The 22,556-nt window shown below is 43.0% G+C and overlaps 1 protein-coding gene across 3 annotated transcripts in view; it reads right to left on the bottom strand.

Moving 5' to 3' along the window:
- The window catches only part of pla2g15 (phospholipase A2, group XV), a 42,557-nt gene that overhangs the window by 6,440 nt on the left and 13,561 nt on the right, over positions 1-22,556 (bottom strand). The window contains exons 4-8 of one of the 3 annotated variants that reach the window (XM_056281515.1): positions 13,649-13,747; positions 6,752-6,976; positions 6,118-6,230; positions 3,946-4,226; positions 1,205-1,286 (exon numbers count right to left, since the gene is read on the bottom strand). In XM_056281515.1, coding sequence (XP_056137490.1) covers positions 1,229-1,286; positions 3,946-4,226; positions 6,118-6,230; positions 6,752-6,976; positions 13,649-13,747 — 776 coding nt within the window. In that variant the 3' untranslated portion in view covers positions 1,205-1,228. Of the gene's footprint in view, positions 1-1,204; positions 1,287-3,229; positions 4,227-6,117; positions 6,231-6,751; positions 6,977-13,648; positions 13,748-22,556 lie in introns of those variants that run through there. The other 2 variants (XM_056281513.1, XM_056281514.1) reach the window with 2 other exon arrangements.

Raw genomic sequence — 22,556 nt, forward strand, 5'->3', positions numbered from 1 at the left:
TCTCTGGCACAGATTCAGTGCTCTGACGCCACCAAGAGGCATGATAGAGGACATTCAGAGAGCCATCCTAGACTTTTTTTGGTCTGGCCCGCACTGGGCCCAGGCAGCAGCCCTTTACTTGCCTGTGGCTGAAGGGGGGCAGGGACTGATCAGCTTCCAGTCCAAAATCACCTTATTTAGACTTCGGACTGCACAAAGACTGCAGTACAATTAAGTCCCAGGCTGGCTAGATTGCTGCTAGGCGATTGGGCTATGACAAGCAGTTTTTTCTATTACAACCCAAGGATGTGGACCTTACTGAACTGACACCTTTTTAAAGCTCTGTACTGCAGGCATGGAAAACTTTTAAGATTGCACATTCCACAAATGAGACTCAGGGCATGTAGTTGTTTGAGGAACCTTTGCTTTTTAACCTCATAAAAACTCCGCAGTCTGCTAGCCTGTGAGCCAATCAGAGAGGCTGGCTGCACAAAACTGGGCCATCTGATGAAGATGACAGCAACATCTGTGGATGCCCTGAGAGAGCAAAGCAACATCAACTCTATCAGGCTGATCAACAGAGTGATGGAGGAAGTCTGCGCTGCCCTGCCACAATCCCTGAGAACATTTGCAGAAAATGTACTGTGAGTATAGCTGTCCTTCTCTGTCTATCACCCCAGCTATGGGGGAGTGGCAGAAAGGAGGAGGAGGTCAACTGCGGTCTTTCACAACTCCCCACCTGGATAAGTTTCAGGATGCAGGCGGAAAAGCGGTCTACCAAATCTGTATTACGGTTCTGAACCTGCACTCTCTAACAGGATGAAGCAGCTGAGGTGGACTGATTTTTTTGGCCCAGACGTATCCCCGAAAGGCAGCTGGCAGTCCCTGTACAAGCTGCCCATTGAAAAGCGGAGAGCAGACCTCCAGTGGAGGGTGGTAAACGGGACAATAGCTACAAACAGATACAGAGCGCATCTGGATCCAGAGCAGGGGGAGGAGTGTATTTTCTGCTCTCAGATTGAGACCGTGGTACATTTATTTGTGTGGTGTCCTCGGCTGTCAGCAATGTTTGTACTTTTAAAAAGTTGGTTTCAGGATCTTGGGGAGGTTTTTTTTCTTTAAGTTTGTTTATCTTTGGTCCAAAATATTGTGCTAAAAAGAAGATTGTACACACATTGGTGAACTTTTTTTTTTTTTCCCCATCTGGTCCTCCCAAGTTGCCCATCTGGCTGACCCTCAGGAATCGGACTCAAAGCGCTGGCAGTGTGGAACTGGTACAGGTTCTGGAGGGACTGCTGAAGGCCCGACTGAGGGTGGAACACAGTTATTATAAGATGATGGACAATATATGGGCCTTCAATCACATTTGGACTGTTGGTGGGGGGGGCGCGTTATGCTCACTGGGGGAGGACAGAAAGCTGATTTTAATCTTCTGATCAGAGACACGTGTTTTTGTTATTGGTTGACAAGTTTTGTTTTACAAACCCCAATTCTAATGAAGTTGGGACATTGTGTAAAACGTAAATAAAAACAGAATACAATGATTTGCAAATCCTTTTCAACCTATATTCAATTGAATACGCTACAAAGACAAGATATTTAATGTTCAAACTGATAAACTTTATTGCTTTTTTTGCAAATATTGACTCATTTTGAATTTGATGCCTGCAACATGTTCCAAAAAAGCTGGGACAGGGCATGTTTACCTCTGTGTTACGTCACCTTTTCTTTTAACAACACTCAATAAGCGTTTGGGAACTGAGGACACTAATTGTTGAAGCTTTGTAGGTGGAATTCTTTCCCATTCTTGCTTGATATACGACTTCAGTTGCTCAACAGTCCGGGGTCTCCGTTGTCGTATTTTGCACTTCATAATGTGCCACACATTTTCAATGGGAGCCAGGTCTGGGCTGCAGGCAGGCCAGTCTAGTACCCGCACTCTTTTACTACGAAGCCACGCTATTGTAACACATGCAGAATGTGGCTTGGCATTGTCTTGCTGAAATAAGCAGGGACGTCCCTGAAAAAGACGTCGCTTGGATGGCAGCATATGTTGCTGCCATCCAAAACTTGTATGTACCTTTCAGCATTAAGGTGCCTTCACAGATGTGCAAGTTACCCATGATGCCATGGGCACTAACACACCCCCATACCATCACAGATGCTGGCTTTTGGACTTTGCGCTGATAACAATCTGGAATGTCCTTTTCCTCTTTAGCCCGGAGGACACGACGTCCATGATTTCCAAAAACAATTTGAAATGTGGACTCGTCAAACCACAGCACACTTTTCCACTTTGCGTCAGTCCATCTCCGATGAGCTCGGGCTCAGAGAAGCTGGCGGCATTTCTGGGTGTTGTTGATATATGGCTTTCGCTTTGCATGGTAGAGTTTTAACTTTCACTTGTAAATGTAGCGACGAACTGTGTTAACTGACGATGGTTTTCCGAAGTGCTCCTGAGCCCACGTGGTAATATCCTTTACAGAATGATGTCTGTTTTTAATGCAGTGCCGCCTGAGGGGGTCAAAGGTCACGGGCATTCAATGTTGGTTTTTGGCCTTGCCGCTTACTTGCAGAGATTTCTCCGGATTCTCTGAATCTTTTGATGATATTATGGACTGTAGATGATGAAATCCCTAAATTCCTTGCAATTGCACGTTGAGAAACGTTGTTCTTAAACTGTTGGACTATTTGCTCACGCAGTTGTTCACAAAGTGGTGAACCTCACCCCATCCTTGCTTGTGAATGACTGAGCCTTTCGGGGATGCTCCTTTTATAGCCAATCATGACACTCACCTGTTTCCAATTAACCTGTTCACCTGTGGAATGTTCCAAACAGGTGTTTTTGGAGCATTCCTCAACTTTCCCAGTCTTTTGTTGCCCCTGTCCCAGCTTCTTTGGAACGTGTTGCAGGCTTCAAATTCAAAATGAGTGAATATTTGCAAAAAACAATAAAGTTTATCAATTTGAACATTAAATATCTTGTCTTTGTAGTATACCCAATTGAATATAGGTCGAAAAGGATTTGCAAATCATTGTATTCTGTTTCTATTCACGTTTTACACAACGTCTCAACTTCATTGGAATTGGGTTTGTAATTTAGGAATGATTCTTTTTGCCCGCAAGCAATGGTGTGACAGTGATCTGGTTTCTCTTTGCAATGGTTCAGTAGGGGGACTCTCTCCCTCTCTCTCTATACACACACACATACACACACACACACACACACACACACATAATGGAGTTTGTAACCTATCTTACAGCTCAGGCTACCAACATATGCTTTAGTTTTTACAATTTAGCCTAAAACCGTACAACAGATGTCAGAAAGAAAATATGGAGAACATCAACTAAAAACAAACACAAACGTTTAACACGTGATGGCATGTCCCCGGCTTAAGCCATTGTACATGGCTTGAATAGAATATGTATCTTTTGTAGATTTATTAATTAAAATTTGACTTTGAAAATTTTGACAAATATAAAAGTCACTTGCTTTGCTTCTACTCAACCATAAATAGGTTGACATTAAAATATCAGGGGTAATTATCACTGTAAAATTTAAATTCAAAGACTTTAGTACTAAAATACATTTCCTTAATAGTGTGGGGGGCACAGGGGAACAGTGTAGCATGTCAATGTTCAGAGACTGGAGACAAGATTTGGTCAGTCTTTCCATCATGGGGTTGTGTGTGTGTGTGTGTGTGTGTGTGTGTGTGTGTGTGTGTGTGAAAGCAATCAGCAAATTTGTACAATGTATTGGCAGTTTTGTTGTGGATGTGCGAGTGTTATCTGTGTGTGCCAAGCCGTTTCTCTGCCAGTCAGTCACTATGATTGTGTCATTGTCAAGGGGAGAACAGCACGGTCTTGATGTAAGCCACAGTCGTGAAGTTCAACAGCATGTTCACATGTTCATTCCCAGGCAGTTCTAGCAGGGCCACAAGCTGCTTTTGCTGCCCTACCCACCTTTGGCACTGGATGGCGCTTTTCAGGTTAACCGTCCCATCTCCATCCCCGTACAACACCGTCGGCTCCACATCCGGGAACTTATCGGAGTACTGGAAGGACTCGGACGTGGGCACGCCACTGCCATACAAGCAGTGGACAGCCACGCCAGGAGGAGTGAGGTCAGCCACCAGTGGTTCTGTGTCCTGCCGCATCAGCCAACCATCCTTAAAGTTGATGTCTGAAAAGAAGCGCTTGTAGTCCATCACAGTGTAGTTGGTGCTGGGCGTCTGGATCAGAACCTGGTGGTTATTTGATCAGATGGCAGAGAGAAGGAAAATTATTGTTGTTTATGTGGATGCAATGTTGCAAGATTACATTTCAACTAAACAGCATTTCATTGTGGATCAGTATGTGGGTAGGCCTGGGGATTTACACCAGTTCCTTGCAGCTGAATGTTATCTAAATAACTCTTCCACAAGGGCCACATTGCTTTACCCAAAATTAAATAATTCTCAATGACTGAAGGGATAGTTGGTTTTTACCATTTATCCTGCTTGAATGGAGCTCGACAAACTCGTCAACACTTTTTTTCATCTGTGTGTGCAGTTTGAAGGTATGCTGAATGGTGAATTTAGACCAGCTTAAAACACAGTTAAGAAAATACTTAAAAATGTAAGGCTCAGTAGTTAAATATATTATGGGGCAGTATGGCTCATGAGGTAGAGCGGGTCGTCTAGGAATCGGAAGGTCACTGGTTCGAGCACCAGCTCCTGCGGAGAGCGTGTCGAAATGTCCTTGAGCAAGACACTGAACCCTTACCTGCTCCTGATGAGCAGGTTGGCTCTGTGTGAGAACGGGTGAATGTGAGACATACACTGTAAAGCACTTTGAGTGGTCAGTAGACTAGAAAAGTGCTGTATAGATACAGTCCATTTACCACTAACAACTGGCTTTGGAGAAGGTGTGTTCTTCTTTTGAGAGAAGCTGCTAATGATTCCAGTAGACATACAGCATTTGAGCTAAGCTAGGTAAACTCACTGGTCCACAGATCTTCAAACTGCACACAAAAACATAAAAAGTTATCTATGAGTTTGTCTAACATTATGGAAGTAGGATATATTGTAAAAACCCTGGAAACCAAACTATCCCTTTAAGGCTAAGCATTTACAAGGCTCAGCGTTTTCGGTTTTTACCGATTTTTACTGAAAAATACCCAGATTTTTTTTAAAAGGAGCAGATCAGTTTAAACTGATTTTCACCCGGATTTTATGTTTCCATGGATCCAAAAGTTGTTCCTGGTCGTGTGAGGTTATGTAACAGTGTCCTCTTGTGGCGAAATTCGGCATGCTGGATGGCTTTGAAAAATAAAAACCGAAAACGCTGAGCCTTAAGCATTTATAAAGGAGTGTGATAGGGATGACCTTTAGAGAAGGGGACATTTTAATACGTGGAAAAAACAGTGAACAAAGAACTAAGTTAAATACTGGGAACAACAAAACAAATACGAAATTGATATCTTTCGATCTACTGACAGACAAAGTGAAAATTATACAAACCATACCTTTGTGACTGAGGGAAGTAGAAAGAGAGTGAGGAAGAGGAAGAAAAACAGCTGGGGTAAGGAAAGGTTGAGAGAAGGGATAAGAAAGATGGGAACAGGGGGTTGTCCAGGTGGCGTGGTGGTCTATTCCATTGCCTACCAACACGGGGCTCGCCGGTTCGAATCTCCGTGTTACCTCTGGCTTGGTTGGGCGTCCCTACAGACACAGTTGGCCGTGTCTGTGGGTGGGAAGCTGGATGTGGGTAAGTGTCCTGGTTGGCGTACTAGCGCCTCCTATGGTCGGTCGGTCGAGCCGCATGTTGGGGTGGAGGGGGAACTGGGGGAACTAGCTTGATCCTCCCACGTCCTATGTCTCCCTGGTGAAACTCCTCACTGTCAGGTGAAAAGAAGTGGCTGGTGACTCCACATGTATCGGAGGAGGCATGTGGTAGTCTGTAGCCCTTCCCGGATCGGCAGAGTGGGTGGAGCAGCAACTGGGACAGCTCGGAAGAGTGGGGTAATTGGCCAGGTACAATTGGGGAGAAAAAAGGGGTATCAAAATCCAAAAAAAAGAAAAAAAAACAAGATGGGAACAGAAGTAGAGAGAAAAAGTATTTTTCATATATGTACACTCAGAACCATACACAGACCTGGTCTTTGGGCCAGGAGTGTGCATAGGGTAAAAGCCAAGTGGTGGAGACGGCAGAGCGCTGCTGGGAACGAATTTTCAATGGGCTGATCACTGGGATACGGTTATTATCACCTGCAGCGAGGGAGACAAGAAACTTTAAAGTCTCAAACCCTATGGTACAGCTAACACCCCATCATAATAATAATAATCAATAATCATTACATTTATATAGCCTTTTTCTAGACACCCAAAATGTTTCACATTGAGGGGGGTAACTCACTTCAACCACCACCAATGTGTAGCACCACCTGGGTGATGCACGGCAGCCATTTTGCACCAGAATGCTCGCCACACATCAGTCACATGACTATACGGCATGTTGATAGTGATATGAACTGTTCACAAGTTGACTTTAAGATATCAGGTGTACTTAGGGTGGTCAAATTTCAGTTAAAAGATTTTGGTTCTAAATTACATTTTCTAGACAATGCAAGGAGCACAAAGGAACAGTAGCAGTCAATGTTCAGAGACAGGACACAACACTGAGTCTGTCTGTCCATCATGGTATTGGTGTGTGTGTGTGTTTAAGTTTAGGCGACACAAATTTATTTCAAATCAGTACATATATTGTGCACCCCGTGTCTATCTCTCACCAGAGGCCACCACACGAAGGGTCTTGGCTACCCCAGCCCAGGGTGGTCCAAGACAGATGAACGTCTTGATGTATCTGTCCTTCCAAGCCTGGGGCTGCTGATTGAGGAAATACAAGGTGTACATATTGCCCATGCTGTGGGCTATCAGAACCACTGGCCCACCAGCCTTCTCCGCCATCTCCTCAATCATCTGTTGCAGTGCCAAGAAGTACTCTTTATTCTCATCTGGAACACAGGGCGGCACAGAGACAGTGAGACAATATTAGGCTCCTGATGGACAGGCAATATTTTCAGGGTATATAAATGGACCAACTTTGCTAACACACTAATACAACCCCTTAGATTTTTTTTATAGTATGCCTGATACTGGGACCAATATCATGTAAATAATCCAGTGAGTCAAGTAAATTGATTGCTTATGGCATGAAACAGGCTTGTACTGTCTCAAAGAATTTACTTGACTCACTGGATTATTTTGCTCCTTATTTGTTGAGCACTTTCCCTATCGTTGAGTGTTTCTTTTAAGAAAGTTATACATATATACACTACCGTTCAAAAGTTTGGGATCACCCAAACAATTTTGTGTTTTCCATGAAAAGTCACACTTATTCACCACCATATGTTGTGAAATGAATAGAAAATAGAGTCAAGACATTGACAAGGTTAGAAATAATGATTTGTGTTTGAAATAAGATTTTTTTTACATCAAACTTTGCTTTCGTCAAAGAATCCTCCATTTGCAGCAATTACAGCATTGCAGACCTTTGGCATTCTAGCTGTTAATTTGTTGAGGTAATCTGGAGAAATTGCACCCCACGCTTCCAGAAGCAGCTCCCACAAGTTGGATTGGTTGGATGGGCACTTCTTTGAGCAGATTGAGTTTCTGGAGCATCACATTTGTGGGGTCAATTAAACGCTCAAAATGGCCAGAAAAAGAGAACTTTCATCTGAAACTCGACAGTCTATTCTTGTTCTTAGAAATGAAGGCTATTCCATGCGAGAAATTGCTAAGAAATTGAAGATTTCCTACACCGGTGTGTACTACTCCCTTCAGAGGACAGCACAAACAGGCTCTAACCAGAGTAGAAAAAGAAGTGGGAGGCCGCGTTGCACAACTGAGCAAGAAGATAAGTACATTAGAGTCTCTAGTTTGAGAAACAGACGCCTCACAGGTCCCCAACTGGCATCTTCATTAAATAGTACCTGTTAGAGCCTGTTTGTGCTGTCCTCTGAAGGGAGTAGTACACACCGGTGTAGGAAATCTTCAATTTCTTAGCAATTTCTCGCATGGAATAGCCTTCATTTCTAAGAACAAGAATAGACTGTCGAGTTTCAGATGAAAGTTCTCTTTTTCTGGCCATTTTGAGCGTTTAATTGACCCCACAAATGTGATGCTCCAGAAACTCAATCTGCTCAAAGAAGTGCCCATCCAACCAATCCAACTTGTGGGAGCTGCTTCTGGAAGCGTGGGGTGCAATTTCTCCAGATTACCTCAACAAATTAACAGCTAGAATGCCAAAGGTCTGCAATGCTGTAATTGCTGCAAATGGAGGATTCTTTGACGAAAGCAAAGTTTGATGTAAAAAAAATCTTATTTCAAATACAAATCATTATTTCTAACCTTGTCAATGTCTTGACTCTATTTTCTATTCATTTCACAACATATGGTGGTGAATAAGTGTGACTTTTCATGGAAAACACAAAATTGTTTGGGTGATCCCAAACTTTTGAACGGTAGTGTATATAAATTTTAATGCATTGCAGTACAGGCCTGTTTTGTGCGTCGTGCACTCACCAGTTGCTAATGCCATATATATATATATATATATATATATATATATATATGTGTGTGTGTGTGTGTGTGTGTGTGTGTGTGTGTACTATATACATAAAAATCCTTTTTCCTGTATCCGTATATATATGTATTAAAATCTTTTTCCTGTATCCGTGTTGATATATATATATATGGCTAGATATATATAGATATCTATATATCTGTATCTATCTATATACATCCATCCATCCATTATCTTAACCGCTTATCCTGCTCTCAGGGTCGCAAGGATGCTGGAGCCTATTCCAGCAGTCATTATATATACACACACACACACACACACACATCTACAGTGCATCCGGAAAGTATTCACACCCCTTCTCTTTCCCCAGATTTTGTTATGTTACAGCCTTATTCCAAAATGGATTAAATTCCTTTTTTTTCTCATCAATCTACACACAATACCCCATAATGACAAAGTGAAAAAGGTTTTGTAGAAATTTTTGCAAATTTATTAAAAATAAAAAACTGAAATATTGCATGTACATAAGTATTCACACCCTTTACTCAGTACTTGGTTAAGGCACCCTTGGCAGCGATTACAGCCTCGAGTCTTCTTGGGTATGAAGCTACAAGCTTGGCACACCAATATTTGGGGTATTTCTCCCATTCTTCTCTGCAGATCCTCTCGAGCTCTGTAAGGTTAGATGGGGAGCGTTGCTGCACAGCAATTTTCAGGTCTTTCCAGAGATGTTCAATGGGGTTCAAGTCTGAGCTCTGGCTGGGCCACTCAAGGACATTCACAGACTTGTCCCGAAGCCACTCCTTCGTTGTCTTGGCTGTGTGCTTACGGTCGTTGTTGTGTTGAAAGGTAAACCTTCGCCCCAGTCTGAGGTCCTGAGCGCTCTGGAGCAGGTTTTCATCAAGGATCTCTCTGTACTTTGCTCCATTCATTTTTCCCTCGATCCTGACTAGTCTTCCAGTTCCTGCTGCTGAAAAACATCCCCACAGCATGATGCTGCCACCATCATGCTTCACTGTAGGGGTGGTATTAGCAAGGTGATGAGAGGTGCCTGGTTTCCTCCAGACGCGACGTTTGGCATTCAGGCCCAAGAGTTCAATCTTGGTTTCATCAGACCAGAGAATCTTGTTTCTCATGGTCTGAGAGTCCTTTAGGTGCTTTCTGGCAAACTCCAAGCGGGCTGTCATGTGCCTTTTACTGAACAGAGGCTTCCGTCTGGCCACTCTACCATAAAGGCCTGATTGGTGGAGTGCTGCAGAGATGGTTGTACTTCTGGAAGGTTCTCTCATCTCCACAGAGGAATGCTGGAGCTCTTTCAGAGTGACCATCGGGTTCTTGGTCACCTCTCTGACCAAGGCCCTTCTCCCCCGATTGCTCAGTTTGGCTGGGCGGCCAGCTCTAGGAAGAGTCCTGGTGGATTCAAACTTCTTCCATTTACGAATGATGGAGACCACTGGGCTCTTCGGGACCTTCAAAGCTGTAGAAATTTTTTTGTACCCTTTCCCAGCTCTGTGCCTCGATACAATCCTGTCTCGGAGGTCCACAGACAATTCCTTTGACCTCATGGCTTGGTTTCTGCTCAGACATGCACTGTCGACAGTGGGACCTTATATAGACAGGTGTGTGCCTTTCCAAATCATGTCCAATCAATTGAATTTACTACAGGTGGACTCCAATCAAGATGTAGAAACATCTCAAGGATGATCAGTGGAAACAGGATGAACCTGAGCTCAATTTTGAGTGTCATAGCAAAATGTGTGAATACTTATGTACATTCAATATTTCAGTTTTTTATTTTTAATAAATTTGCAAAAATTTCAACAAAACCTTTTTCACTTTGTCATTACGGGGTAATTGTGTGTAGATTGATGAGAAAAAAAGGAATTTAATCCATTTTGGAATAAGGCTGTAACATAACAAAATGTGGAGAAAGTGAGGGGGGGGAATACTTTCCGGATGCATTGTATATATATATACACTACCGTTCAAAAGTTTGGGATCACATTGAAATGTCCATATTTTTGAAGGAAAAGCACTGTACTTTTCAATGAAGATAACTTTAAACTAGTCTTAACGTTAAAGAAATACACTCTATACATTGCTAATGTGGTAAATGACTATTCTAGCTGCAAATGTCTGGTTTTTGGTGCAATATCTACATAGGTGTATAGAGGCCCATTTCAAGCAACTATCACTCCAGTGTTCTAATGGTACAATGTGTTTGCTCATTGGCTCAGAAGGCTAATTGATGATTAGAAAACCCTTGTGCAATCATGTTCACACATCTGAAAACAGTTTAGCTCGTTACAGAAGCTACAAAACTGACCTTCCTTTGAGCAGATTGAGTTTCTGGAGCATCACATTTGTGGGGTCAATTAAACGCTCAAAATGGCCAGAAAAAGAGAACTTTCATCTGAAACTCGACAGTCTATTCTTGTTCTTAGAAATGAAGGCTATTCCATGCGAGAAAGTGCTAAGAAATTGAAGATTTCCTACACCGGTGTGTACTACTCCCTTCAGAGGACAGCACAAACAGGCTCTAACCAGAGTAGAAAAAGAAGTGGGAGGCCGCGTTGCACAACTGAGCAAGAAGATAAGTACATTAGAGTCTCTAGTTTGAGAAACAGACGCCTCACAGGTCCCCAACTGGCATCTTCATTAAATAGTACCCGCAAAACACCAGTGTCAACATCTACAGTGAAGAGGCGGCTGCGGGATTCTGGGCTTCAGGCCAGAGTGGCAAAGAAAAAGCCATATCTGAGACTGACCAATAAAAGAAAAAGATTAAGATGGGCAAAAGAACACAGACATTGGACAGAGGAAGACTGGAAAAAAGTGTTGTGGACGGATGAATCCAAGTTTGAGGTGTTTGGATCACAAAGAAGAACGTTTGTGAGACGCAGAACAAATGAAAAGATGCTGGAAGAATGCCTGACGCCATCTGTTAAGCATGGTGGAGGTAATGTGATGGTCTGGGGTTGCTTTGGTGCTGGTAAGGTGGGAGATTTGTACAGGGTAAAAGGGATTCTGAATAAGGAAGGCTATCACTCCATTTTGCAACGCCATGCCATACCCAGTGGACAGCGCTTGATTGGAGCCAATTTCATCCTACAACAGGACAATGACCCTAAACACACCTCCAAATTGTGCAAGAACTATTTAGAGCAGAAGCAGGCAGCTGGTATTCTATCGGTAATGGAGTGGCCAGCGCAGTCACCAGATCTGAACCCCATTGAGCTGTTGTGGGAGCAGCTTGACCGTATGGTACGCAAGAAGTGCCCATCCAACCAATCCAACTTGTGGGAGCTGCTTCTGGAAGCGTGGGGTGCAATTTCTCCAGATTACCTCAACAAATTAACAGCTAGAATGCCAAAGGTCTGCAATGCTGTAATTGCTGCAAATGGAGGATTCTTTGACGAAAGCAAAGTTTGATGTAAAAAAAATCTTATTTCAAATACAAATCATTATTTCTAACCTTGTCAATGTCTTGACTCTATTTTCTATTCATTTCACAACATATGGTGGTGAATAAGTGTGACTTTTCATGGAAAACACAAAGTTGTTTGGGTGATCCCAAACTTTTGAACGGTAGTGTATATATATGTGTGTATGTGTGTGTGTGTGTGTGTGTGTGTATATGTGTATATGTATATGTGTGTATATATATGTATGTATATATATATATATATATGTATATATATGTGTGTGTGTATATACACATACATACACACACACACACACACACACACACACGTATATATAGTATATATGCATACAAACGAAACAGACACACTTGCCATCTCCCTTCCCACTTGTTTTCTTTGCACAGTGTGCACAACAAATGAGATATGTTCAAAACATGGACATAATGCATTAAATGAAAATGCATCTGAATACCAGGGGTTCATGCATACAACACTGCTTAGACGCTACACTTAAATCTTGCATACACACAAAACAAAGAAACTGCATAAATTCAATCATAATCGCATATCTAAAACCTTGCGTATGCCAAATTCTGCACATGTTCTTTTACAGTTGAACATGATTTGGACTTAATCAGAGTAACTTTAATTAATGGTAGGTGTATACTAACTATTACAAATTTTTTTTTTTGGATTTCCCCCCCTTTTATTCTCCCAATTGCATTTTTGGCCAATTACCCCACTCTTCCGAGCCATCCCAGTTGCTGCTCCACCCCCTCTGCCGATCTTGGAAGGGCTGCAGACTACCACGTCTCCTCCGATACATGTGGAGTTGCCAGCCGCTTTCTTTTCACCTGACAGTGAGGAGTTTCACCAGAGGGACATAGCACGTGGGAGGATCACCCTATCCCCCCCCCCCGAACAGGTGCCCTGACCGATCACAGGAGGCGCTAGTGCAGTGACCAGGACACATACCCACATCCGGCTTCCCACCAGCAGACGCAGCCAACTGTGTCTGTAGGGACAGCTGACCAAGCCGGTGGCAACACGTGGATTCGAACAAGCGATCCCTGTCTTGGTAGGCAACGGAATAGACTGCCATGCCACCTGGACGCCCTACTAACTACTATTCAACATGAGTTCAAATGCGATTGGTTAATTGTGAACACAGCCACATCCCCAATTAGAAAAAGGTGTGCACATTTGTGCAACCAGGTTATTGTACATTTTGCATTTTTATCCCCCTAAAGTGTTTCCGATTGTCTTTCCACTTTATTTTTATAGGTTGCAATTTAAAAAAATGTGGAAAAAGTTACGAGATAATTTATCTTGGTTTCATTTTTTTTTACACCTCTAAAAACTGCAGTTTTAAAAGGGGTGTGTAGACTTTTTATATCCACTGTATCTGGTAAAAAGCGTGCGTAAAATCATCCAAATGTATAACCAACAAGACCTAAATAAAGTAAAAGTAAGTTTCAGTATTAGACAGAGTATCGGTTCAGTATTCAGAGGTTATGACAGATGTACAAAGAGTTTGACCAAATATTAAGTTTTTAAATTGAAATCACTGACAGCCACATTGTGCTAAGGGAATAAATACACAGCAGTGTAATATAATAGACAGCTACACTACCACTGCTGTGTGTGCGGCCCTGTGTGCACGTGTGTGTTCTTACTAGGAGCCTTCCTCCAGTCGTATGGCGCTCCTCTGACATCATCATCTCTGGTGTACCCCCACTCCACCAGTGCCTGCACCACAGTGAAGAAATACATTCCTAGGAGAGAGAGAGAGACACACACACACACACACACACACACACACACACACACACACACACACACACACACACACACACACACACACACGAGTTAAAACAGAGCATTATAAATTTCACGGTTTTGGCCAAAATACCAACCACTCAGCCCTGAAGTATTTGATAATGTGATCAATGTGTCTACACCCCGTTAATGTACTATACCAGGGGTGGCTAACCATGTGCCATGGAGAGCTACGTGTATGCAGGTTTTCATTCCAGCCGGACTCCACACCAGGTGACTTCACTGATTAGCAACCCTTCAACCAAAGAGTGAAATCCCCTGGTGTGGAGTCGGGTTGGAATGAAAACCTGCATACACATGGCTCTCCATGGCACATGGTTAGCGCCACCGCTGGTCTCCATAAATACATTAATGTACTTTACATTGTTCGTATTTGACTCAACTATGTTCTGTTTTATATATATATATATATATATATATATATATATATATATATATATATATATATATATATTAGTGTTGTCACGATACCAACATTTTTGTTTCAATACCAATACTGTTACCAGTCTGCCATTGAGCTTTAATTTAATTCTGAACAACTCTGTCATGATTCAAAATAGAATTGTAGATATTAAAAAAATAAGAAACGACATTCAAATGGGTGTCAGGGTGGCAGGGCGGTTTATTCCGTTGGCCACCAACACAGGGATTGGCGGTTCAAATCCCTGTGTTACCTCCGGCTTGGGCGGGTGTCCCTACAGACACTATTGGCCATGTCTGCAGGTGGTAAGCCGGATGTGGGCACAGTGCATCCGGAAAGTATTCACACCCCTTCACTTTCCACACATTTTGTTATGTTACAGCCTTATTCCAAAATGGATTAAATTACTTCTTTTCTCATCAATCTACATACAATACCCCATAATGACAAAGTGAAAAAGGTTTTGTAGAAATTTATTAAAAATAAAAAACTGAAATATTGCAAGTAGTCACACCTTTTGCTATGACACTCAAAATTGAGCTCAGGTTCATCCTGTTTCCACTGATCATCCTTGAGATGTTTCTACATCTTGGTTGGAGTCCACCTATAGTAAATTCAATGGATTGGACATGATTTGGAAAGGCACACACCTGTCTATATAAGGTCCCACTGTTGACAGTGCATGTCAGAGCAAAAACCAAGCCATGAAGTCAAAGGAATTGTCTGTGGACATCTGAGACAGGATTGTATTGAGGCACAGATCGGGGGAAGGGTACAAAAAAATTTCTACAGCTTCGAAGGTCCCGAAGAGCACAGTGGTCTCCATCATTCGTAAATGGAAGACGTTTGGATCCACCAGGACTCTTCCTAGAGCTGGCCGCCCAGCCAAACTGAGCAATCGGGGGAGAAGGGCCTTGGTCAGGGAGGTGACCAAGAACCCGATGGTCACTCTGACAGAGCTCCAGCATTCCTCTGTGGAGATGGGAGAACCTTCCAGAAGGACAACCATCTCTGCAGCACTCCACCAATCAGGCCTTTATGGTAGAGTGGCCAGACGGAAGCCTCTGCTCAGTAAAAGGCACATGACAGCCCACTTGGAGTTTGCCAGAAAGCACCTAAAGGACTCTCAGACCATGAGAAACAAGATTCTCTGGTCTGATGAAACCAAGATTGAACTCTTTGGCCTGAATGCCAAACGTCGCTTCTGGAGGAAACCAGGCACCTCTCATCACCTTGCTAATACCATCCCTACAGTGAAGCATGGTGGTGGCAGCATCATGCTGTGGGGATATTTTTCAGCGGCAGGAACTGGGAGACTAGTCAGGATCGAGGGAAAGATGAATGGAGCAAAGTACAGAGAGATCCTTGATGAAAACCTGCTCCAGAGCACGCAGGACCTCAGACAGGGGCGAAGGTTTACCTTTCAACACGACAACGACCGTAAGCACACAGCCAAGACAACGAAGGAGTGGCTTCGGGACAAGTCTGTGAATGTCCTTGAGTGGCCCAGCCAGAGCCCAGACTTGAACCCCATTGAACATCTCTGGAAAGACCTGAAAATTGCTGTGCAGCGACGCTCCCCATCTAACCTTACAGAGCTCGAGAGGATCTGCAGAGGAGAATGGGAGAAATACCCCAAATATAGGTGTGCCAAGCTTGTGGCTTCATACCCAAGAAGACTTGAGGCTGTTATCGCTGCCAAGGGTGCCTCAACTAAGTACTGAGTAAAGGGTGTGAATACTTATGTACATGCAATATTTCAGTTTTTTATTTTTAATAAATTTGCAAAAATTTCTACAAAACCTTTTTTGTCTTGTCATTATGGGGTATTGTATGTAGATTGATGAGAAAAAAAAGGAATTTAATCCATTTTGGAATAAGGTTGTAACATAACAAAATGTGGGGAAAGTGAAGGGGTGTGAATACTTTCTGGATGCACTGTATGTGTCCTGATCACTGCACTAGCGCCTCCTCTAGTCGGTCGGGGCACCTGTTCTGGGGGGAGGAGGAAGTGGGAGTAATAGCATGATCCTCCCATGTGCTACGTCCCCCTGGTGAAACTCCTCACTGTCAGGTGAAAAGAAGCGGCTGGCGACTCCACATGTATCGGAGGAGGCACGTAGTAGTCTGCAGCCCTCCCCGGATCGGCAGAGGGGGTAGAGCATCGACCAGGATGGTTCGGAAGAGTGGGGTAATTGGCCAAGTACAATTGGGGAGAAAAAAATCAAAAAGAAATGACATTCAACACAATGAAATCTATACTATGACAAAAATTAGCACATTAATAGTCCAACTAATATAGCAGCATAAGTGGCTTGAATGGTATCCGGTCACTACTCAGCCTAAACCGTAGTCCTAGGGTGGCTGGCTGTTTATTTGTTACTCAGTCCCTTTGCCTTGTTTAGATTTTTGGCCAAGAAAACAAGGGCATCTACATTTTCCTCAGTCTAGAACGCCTAGGACTGCAGATATTTCCAGATGTGCTAATGATGCGTTCAGATGTACAGCTGGATGCTGGAATACACAACAGTGTTTTGCAAAGTGAGCCAGGATGGGCAGGTGTGCCTCATGTTGATGCCACCAAGTCAGGGGGGTCCTCTGCAGGACTGATGTCTCCCAATTGTTTATAGTCAGTGATCTCACTATTTAGTTTATCTACTGGTGTTGTGGGTGTGGAAGAATCTTGTCTTGTTCCAGAACTATCTGCTCCCTTCTTTTCTGAGGTGACCCTGCAGAGCAAACTTTTTAGATCACTTCTTTTTCTCTTTGCTGCAGCAGCTGCTCCTCTATTGTCCTCCGAGTCTTCTTGTTGCTCCTGTCTGTGCTCCCTAGGAAGCTTAATTGTCTCAGCTTTTAGGTGCATTTCCCTCTTAACTTCCTCTTCCATAGCAACAAAAGTGCTCTTAAATCTTGGATCAAGGAAAGTGGAGATGTTTAGGGTCATCTTCAGCTTGTGCTCATCGTATCTCTTTTCAAAGTCTTCTCTAATTCTCTGCTTCATTTCCAGCGCTGGTGGACTGTCACCTTCCTCATCTTTCAGGCAGGTTCTTATCTTCCACATGAGTGGCAGGACTGATGAGAGAGTCGTTTCTTTCTCTCCACTTAGGGTATCTGCAAAATCACTGAGTGGAGCCAAGACATCCCTCACTGTTTCCAAAGTTGTCATGTCTGTGTCTCTGAGCATCAGGTGCCACTTATTTCTGTCCTCAGCCAGAACAGCAGAGACTGCCTGCTGCTGCCCACACTATCGATCCACAATATCATAGGTGGAACCCCATCGGGTGGGCTCATCATGAATTAGTGTATGTTGTGGCAGCTTTAAAGATTTCTGCTTGTCTTTCAGCAGTCTTGACATCTTATCAGATCTTGAGAAGCCAGAGACAGTCTTGCGGAGTCGGGAAAGACAGCTTGCCACACGATCAATGTCTATGGCTTTCTTGACTGACAAATGCAGATTGTGGCTAAAACAGGGTATCCAGGTATGGTCAGCAAAAGCCTTGTGGTTGTTAGAAGCATTATCTGTTGTGATACCAGACATTTTGGCCATATCTAGCCCCCAGGAATCTGTTACAATATCATCCAGGGCTCCCTTCAGGCTGTCAGCTGTGTGGTCAGAGTGCAATGCTGCGCATGCTCAGCACCAGGACTACATTTTCCAGGATTCTGTGATGAGCTGGATTGTTGCAGCCATTAATGTTTACAGTTCTGCTGGTCCAGAGGTCCATAGTCCATGAGAAGAATGGCTTTAGTGTCAGCTGTGCACTCAAAATAGACCTTGTCTCACCATGCACCTTGGGAATTTCATTATACATGAAGAAATCCCTTGAGGGGAGGTCATACCTTTTGTCCAGGTTGCGTAAAAGGTTTCTGAACCCGTCTTTCTCAACTAAATATACTGGTCCATACAGATGAACTCTGCCACTGCCCTGTTGAGCCTTTTAGCATCTTTGGACTCCTTAGAGTACTTTATATGCTGCTCAAAAACAGCTTGGATGGTAGGCTGCTTCTGAGCAGGCGGAGTCACTCTCTGAGCCAGAGGCACTAGACTTCTGTAGCTGGAAAAAAAATGGGTTAGAAACTAAACCAATCACCTAGATTTTGGTTTCGTAAATTTAATTTTATGCTTTTTCTCCCTTCAAGTTCATAGACATTCAGGGGCGGTAACAGGGCTCACGTTCAGGAGGTACAGTTGCCTCGGAAGTGCCAGGCAATACTACCCCGCGCCGTGTACACCGTCCACCCCGTGTACACCAGTCGAAAACACTAAAACTTGCTGGTCACGTGACCAATTCAGCTTTTCAGCAATAACTCCTCAGGGTTGCATTTTTACCCTACGTCATGTGGGGTTTATTCGACTCAGCGTCCAAACATACGTCGATCCATGTACATTTAAACTTTTTCTGGCAATATTTCTAAAAGTTGAAAAACATCTAGGTGATTGATTTAGTACAAACGCTGTCTGCCTGCTGCCTAGCATTAGCAGTTCCCTGCTATCACCACATAAGTCTCTCGGCGAGCCTCACCGAGAGAGCTCGCGCGCGAGAGGCTATGTGGTAGCAAATCAATGCTGCAATGAGCAATCAGGACAAGCGCAAGCGAATGGGGATTTCCGTTTTCCCCATTCTTAAATTCCATATCAAATCTTTAGAATTCCATATCGACACATTTTGAATGGATTTACTTACAATTCAGTGCAGTAATAAGCCCATGGGCTTGAAATATAAAAGTGTCAAGCAACGTTGACAACTAAAATCAAACTGGAATGTGGAAAATTCATGAAGTAGCAGTCCTGTTTAGAGTGTTTATATCAGTCCCGTTTAGAGTCAGTTCCGTTAACAGTGTCACCAGAGTTCCGCTAAAGTACCATAATTCTGTGTAGAGTCCCGTCCGAGTATCAGTTCCGTTACATTCTGGTCCGAGTGTCGGTTCTGTTTTACTAGAGTTCCGTACCACTACCATTTCCATTACAATACAGTCCCACCTGAGTGTCGCCCAGGTCCCCTGTCCATCTCCTGGCCGTCCCCTAGCCGTCTCTTGTCCATCCCCTAAGCGTCCCATGTGCCGTTGGTATTGATGGTAATGCCCCTACGCAGTATGCACTAAGTTTCCCCATTCATAATCCCAACCAATTTATTGGTTTTTGGATAAATTAACTATAACGCACACGCGTGTTTATATATATGTATATATACTTTCTGTTGTCTTATGGGCCAAAAAGGCCCATAACAGTGTTTAACAGCAGAGAAAAGACTCTGAATTATATTTTTTCAACCTGAAATTTCATGACTTTTCCTACAGTGACCCCAACATTAGAAAAAGTGAAACATTCTTTTCTTTTTTTGAGATACTTTATTGATCCCCGTGAGGCAATTCTTTCTCTGCATTTAAACCATCCTAGCTGTGTAGCTAGGGGCAGTGGGCAGCCGCCGTGCAGCACCCGGGAACCAACTCCAGTTCGTCTTGCCATGCCTCGGTCAGGGGCACAGACAGGAGGATTAACCCTAACATGCATGTCTTTTTGATGGTGGGGGAAACTGGAGCGCCCGGAGAAAACCCACTGCAGACACTGGGAGAACATGCACACTCCACACAGAGGATGGGATGACACCCAAGGTTGGACAACCCTCGGGGTTCAAACCAGGACCTTTTTGCTGTGAGGCGACAGCGCTAACCACTTGGCCACAGTGCTGCCCTATATATGTGTGTGTGTGTGTATATATATATATATATATATATATATATATATATATATATATATATATATATATACTATATACACTACCGTTCAAAAGTTTGGGGTCACCCAAACAATTTTGTGTTTTCCATGAAAAGTCACACTTATTCACCACCATATGTTGTGAAATGAATAGAAAATAGTCAAGACATTGACAAGGTTAGAAATAATGATTTGTATTTGAAATAAGATTTTTTTTACATCAAACTTTGCTTTCGTCAAAGAATCCTCCATTTGCAGCAATTACAGCATTGCAGACCTTTGGCATTCTAGCTGTTAATTTGTTGAGGTAATCTGGAGAAATTGCACCCCACGCTTCCAGAAGCAGCTCCCACAAGTTGGATTGGTTGGATGGGCACTTCTTGCGTACCATACGGTCAAGCTGCTCCCACAACAGCTCAATGGGGTTCAGATCTGGTGACTGCGCTGGCCACTCCATTACCGATAGAATACCAGCTGCCTGCTTCTGCTCTAAATAGTTCTTGCACAATTTGGAGGTGTGTTTAGGGTCATTGTCCTGTTGTAGGATGAAATTGGCTCCAATCAAGCGCTGTCCACTGGGTATGGCATGGCGTTGCAAAATGGAGTGATAGCCTTCCTTATTCAGAATCCCTTTTACCCTGTACAAATCTCCCACCTTACCAGCACCAAAGCAACCCCAGACCATCACATTACCTCCACCATGCTTAACAGATGGCGTCAGGCATTCTTCAAGCATCTTTTCATTTGTTCTGCGTCTCACAAACGTTCTTCTTTGTGATCCAAACACCTCAAACTTGGATTCATCCGTCCACAACACTTTTTTCCAGTCTTCCTCTGTCCAATGTCTGTGTTCTTTTGCCCATCTTAATCTTTTTCTTTTATTGGTCAGTCTCAGATATGGCTTTTTCTTTGCCACTCTGGCCTGAAGCCCAGAATCCCGCAGCCGCCTCTTCACTGTAGATGTTGACACTGGTGTTTTGCGGGTACTATTTAATGAAGATGCCAGTTGGGGACCTGTGAGGCGTCTGTTTCTCAAACTAGAGACTCTAATGTACTTATCTTCTTGCTCAGTTGTGCAACGCGGCCTCCCACTTCTTTTTCTACTCTGGTTAGAGCCTGTTTGTGCTGTCCTCTGAAGGGAGTAGTACACACCGGTGTAGGAAATCTTCAATTTCTTAGCACTTTCTCGCATGGAATAGCCTTCATTTCTAAGAACAAGAATAGACTGTCGAGTTTCAGATGAAAGTTCTCTTTTTCTGGCCATTTTGAGCGTTTAATTGACCCCACAAATGTGATGCTCCAGAAACTCAATCTGCTCAAAGGAAGGTCAGTTTTGTAGCTTCTGTAACGAGCTAAACTGTTTTCAGATGTGTGAACATGATTGCACAAGGGTTTTCTAATCATCAATTAGCCTTCTGAGCCAATGAGCAAACAAATTGTACCATTAGAACACTGGAGTGATAGTTGCTTGAAATGGGCCTCTATACACCTATGTAGATATTGCACCAAAAACCAGACATTTGCAGCTAGAATAGTCATTTACCACATTAGCAATGTATAGAGTGTATTTCTTTAAAGTTAAGACTAGTTTAAAGTTATCTTCATTGAAAAGTACAGTGCTTTTCCTTCAAAAATATGGACATTTCAATGTGACCCCAAACTTTTGAACGGTAGTGTATATATATATATATAGCGTTTTTTTCCGAAACCGTCAATGGTGTTGAGTGCTCGACTAATGAGGAGCGGAATATATAAACACGGATACAGGAAAAAAGATTTTAATGCGTAGGTACTTATGATGCACAGCAACCAATGGAGGAATAGAAAACATTACAACCAATGGGACTGGGGTTTGTCTTGAAAAGCATTTAGAGGCCAGGGCACTGTTGAAATGGCGTGCATTAAAAATATAACAAGGTAACAATTGAATTATATATTGGGGTGGTGTTGGGGCACAGTTGGAAGGACAGGTAGTTAAAAAAACATTTAAAAAACCCATATTAAAAATAGCTATTTAAAAAAATCCATATTTAAAATAGCATATTTAAAAATAGCATATTTTAAAAAATAGCATATGTAAAAAACATAATAAATGTCATATGTGTATCATCTAATGGGGGGGGGATAATAAAGACGTTTTACTTATAGTTACAAAGGAGATATTTTTTTCGGTGTCTACAACTGAAGCTACTTTCTACCCCTCCATTGGTTGCTGTGCATCGTATGTACCTACCCCATTGGCTGTTATAATTTGAATGTTTCCCCATCTGATTGGTCGCTGTCCAACCGACATTAGGGGCGTGACGCTGGGCAATGTAACGGTATGATTCGTTGTGAAAAAAACATTAACACTGCTGTGCATTAAAATCTTTTTTCCTGTATCCGTTTTGATACACACACACACACACCGAAGAGAAAACACTAAGGGTGGTCTGACAGGACGCAGAAGTGGGGCAGGCTAAGTTAACTGCTAGCCCATGCAGTACCAACGACCACCACTGGTACCGTTAACCAGCAGGGTGCAGGTGGAAACTATGCTACTATTGGGCGAAGGAGAAGGAAAGGGGGAAGGCATGTCCAGAGGCAGCTAGAAAGGAGGAAGGGTAGG

Source organism: Lampris incognitus, chromosome 6, assembly GCF_029633865.1.
Source record: "Lampris incognitus isolate fLamInc1 chromosome 6, fLamInc1.hap2, whole genome shotgun sequence".
NCBI lineage: Eukaryota > Metazoa > Chordata > Actinopteri > Lampriformes > Lampridae > Lampris > Lampris incognitus.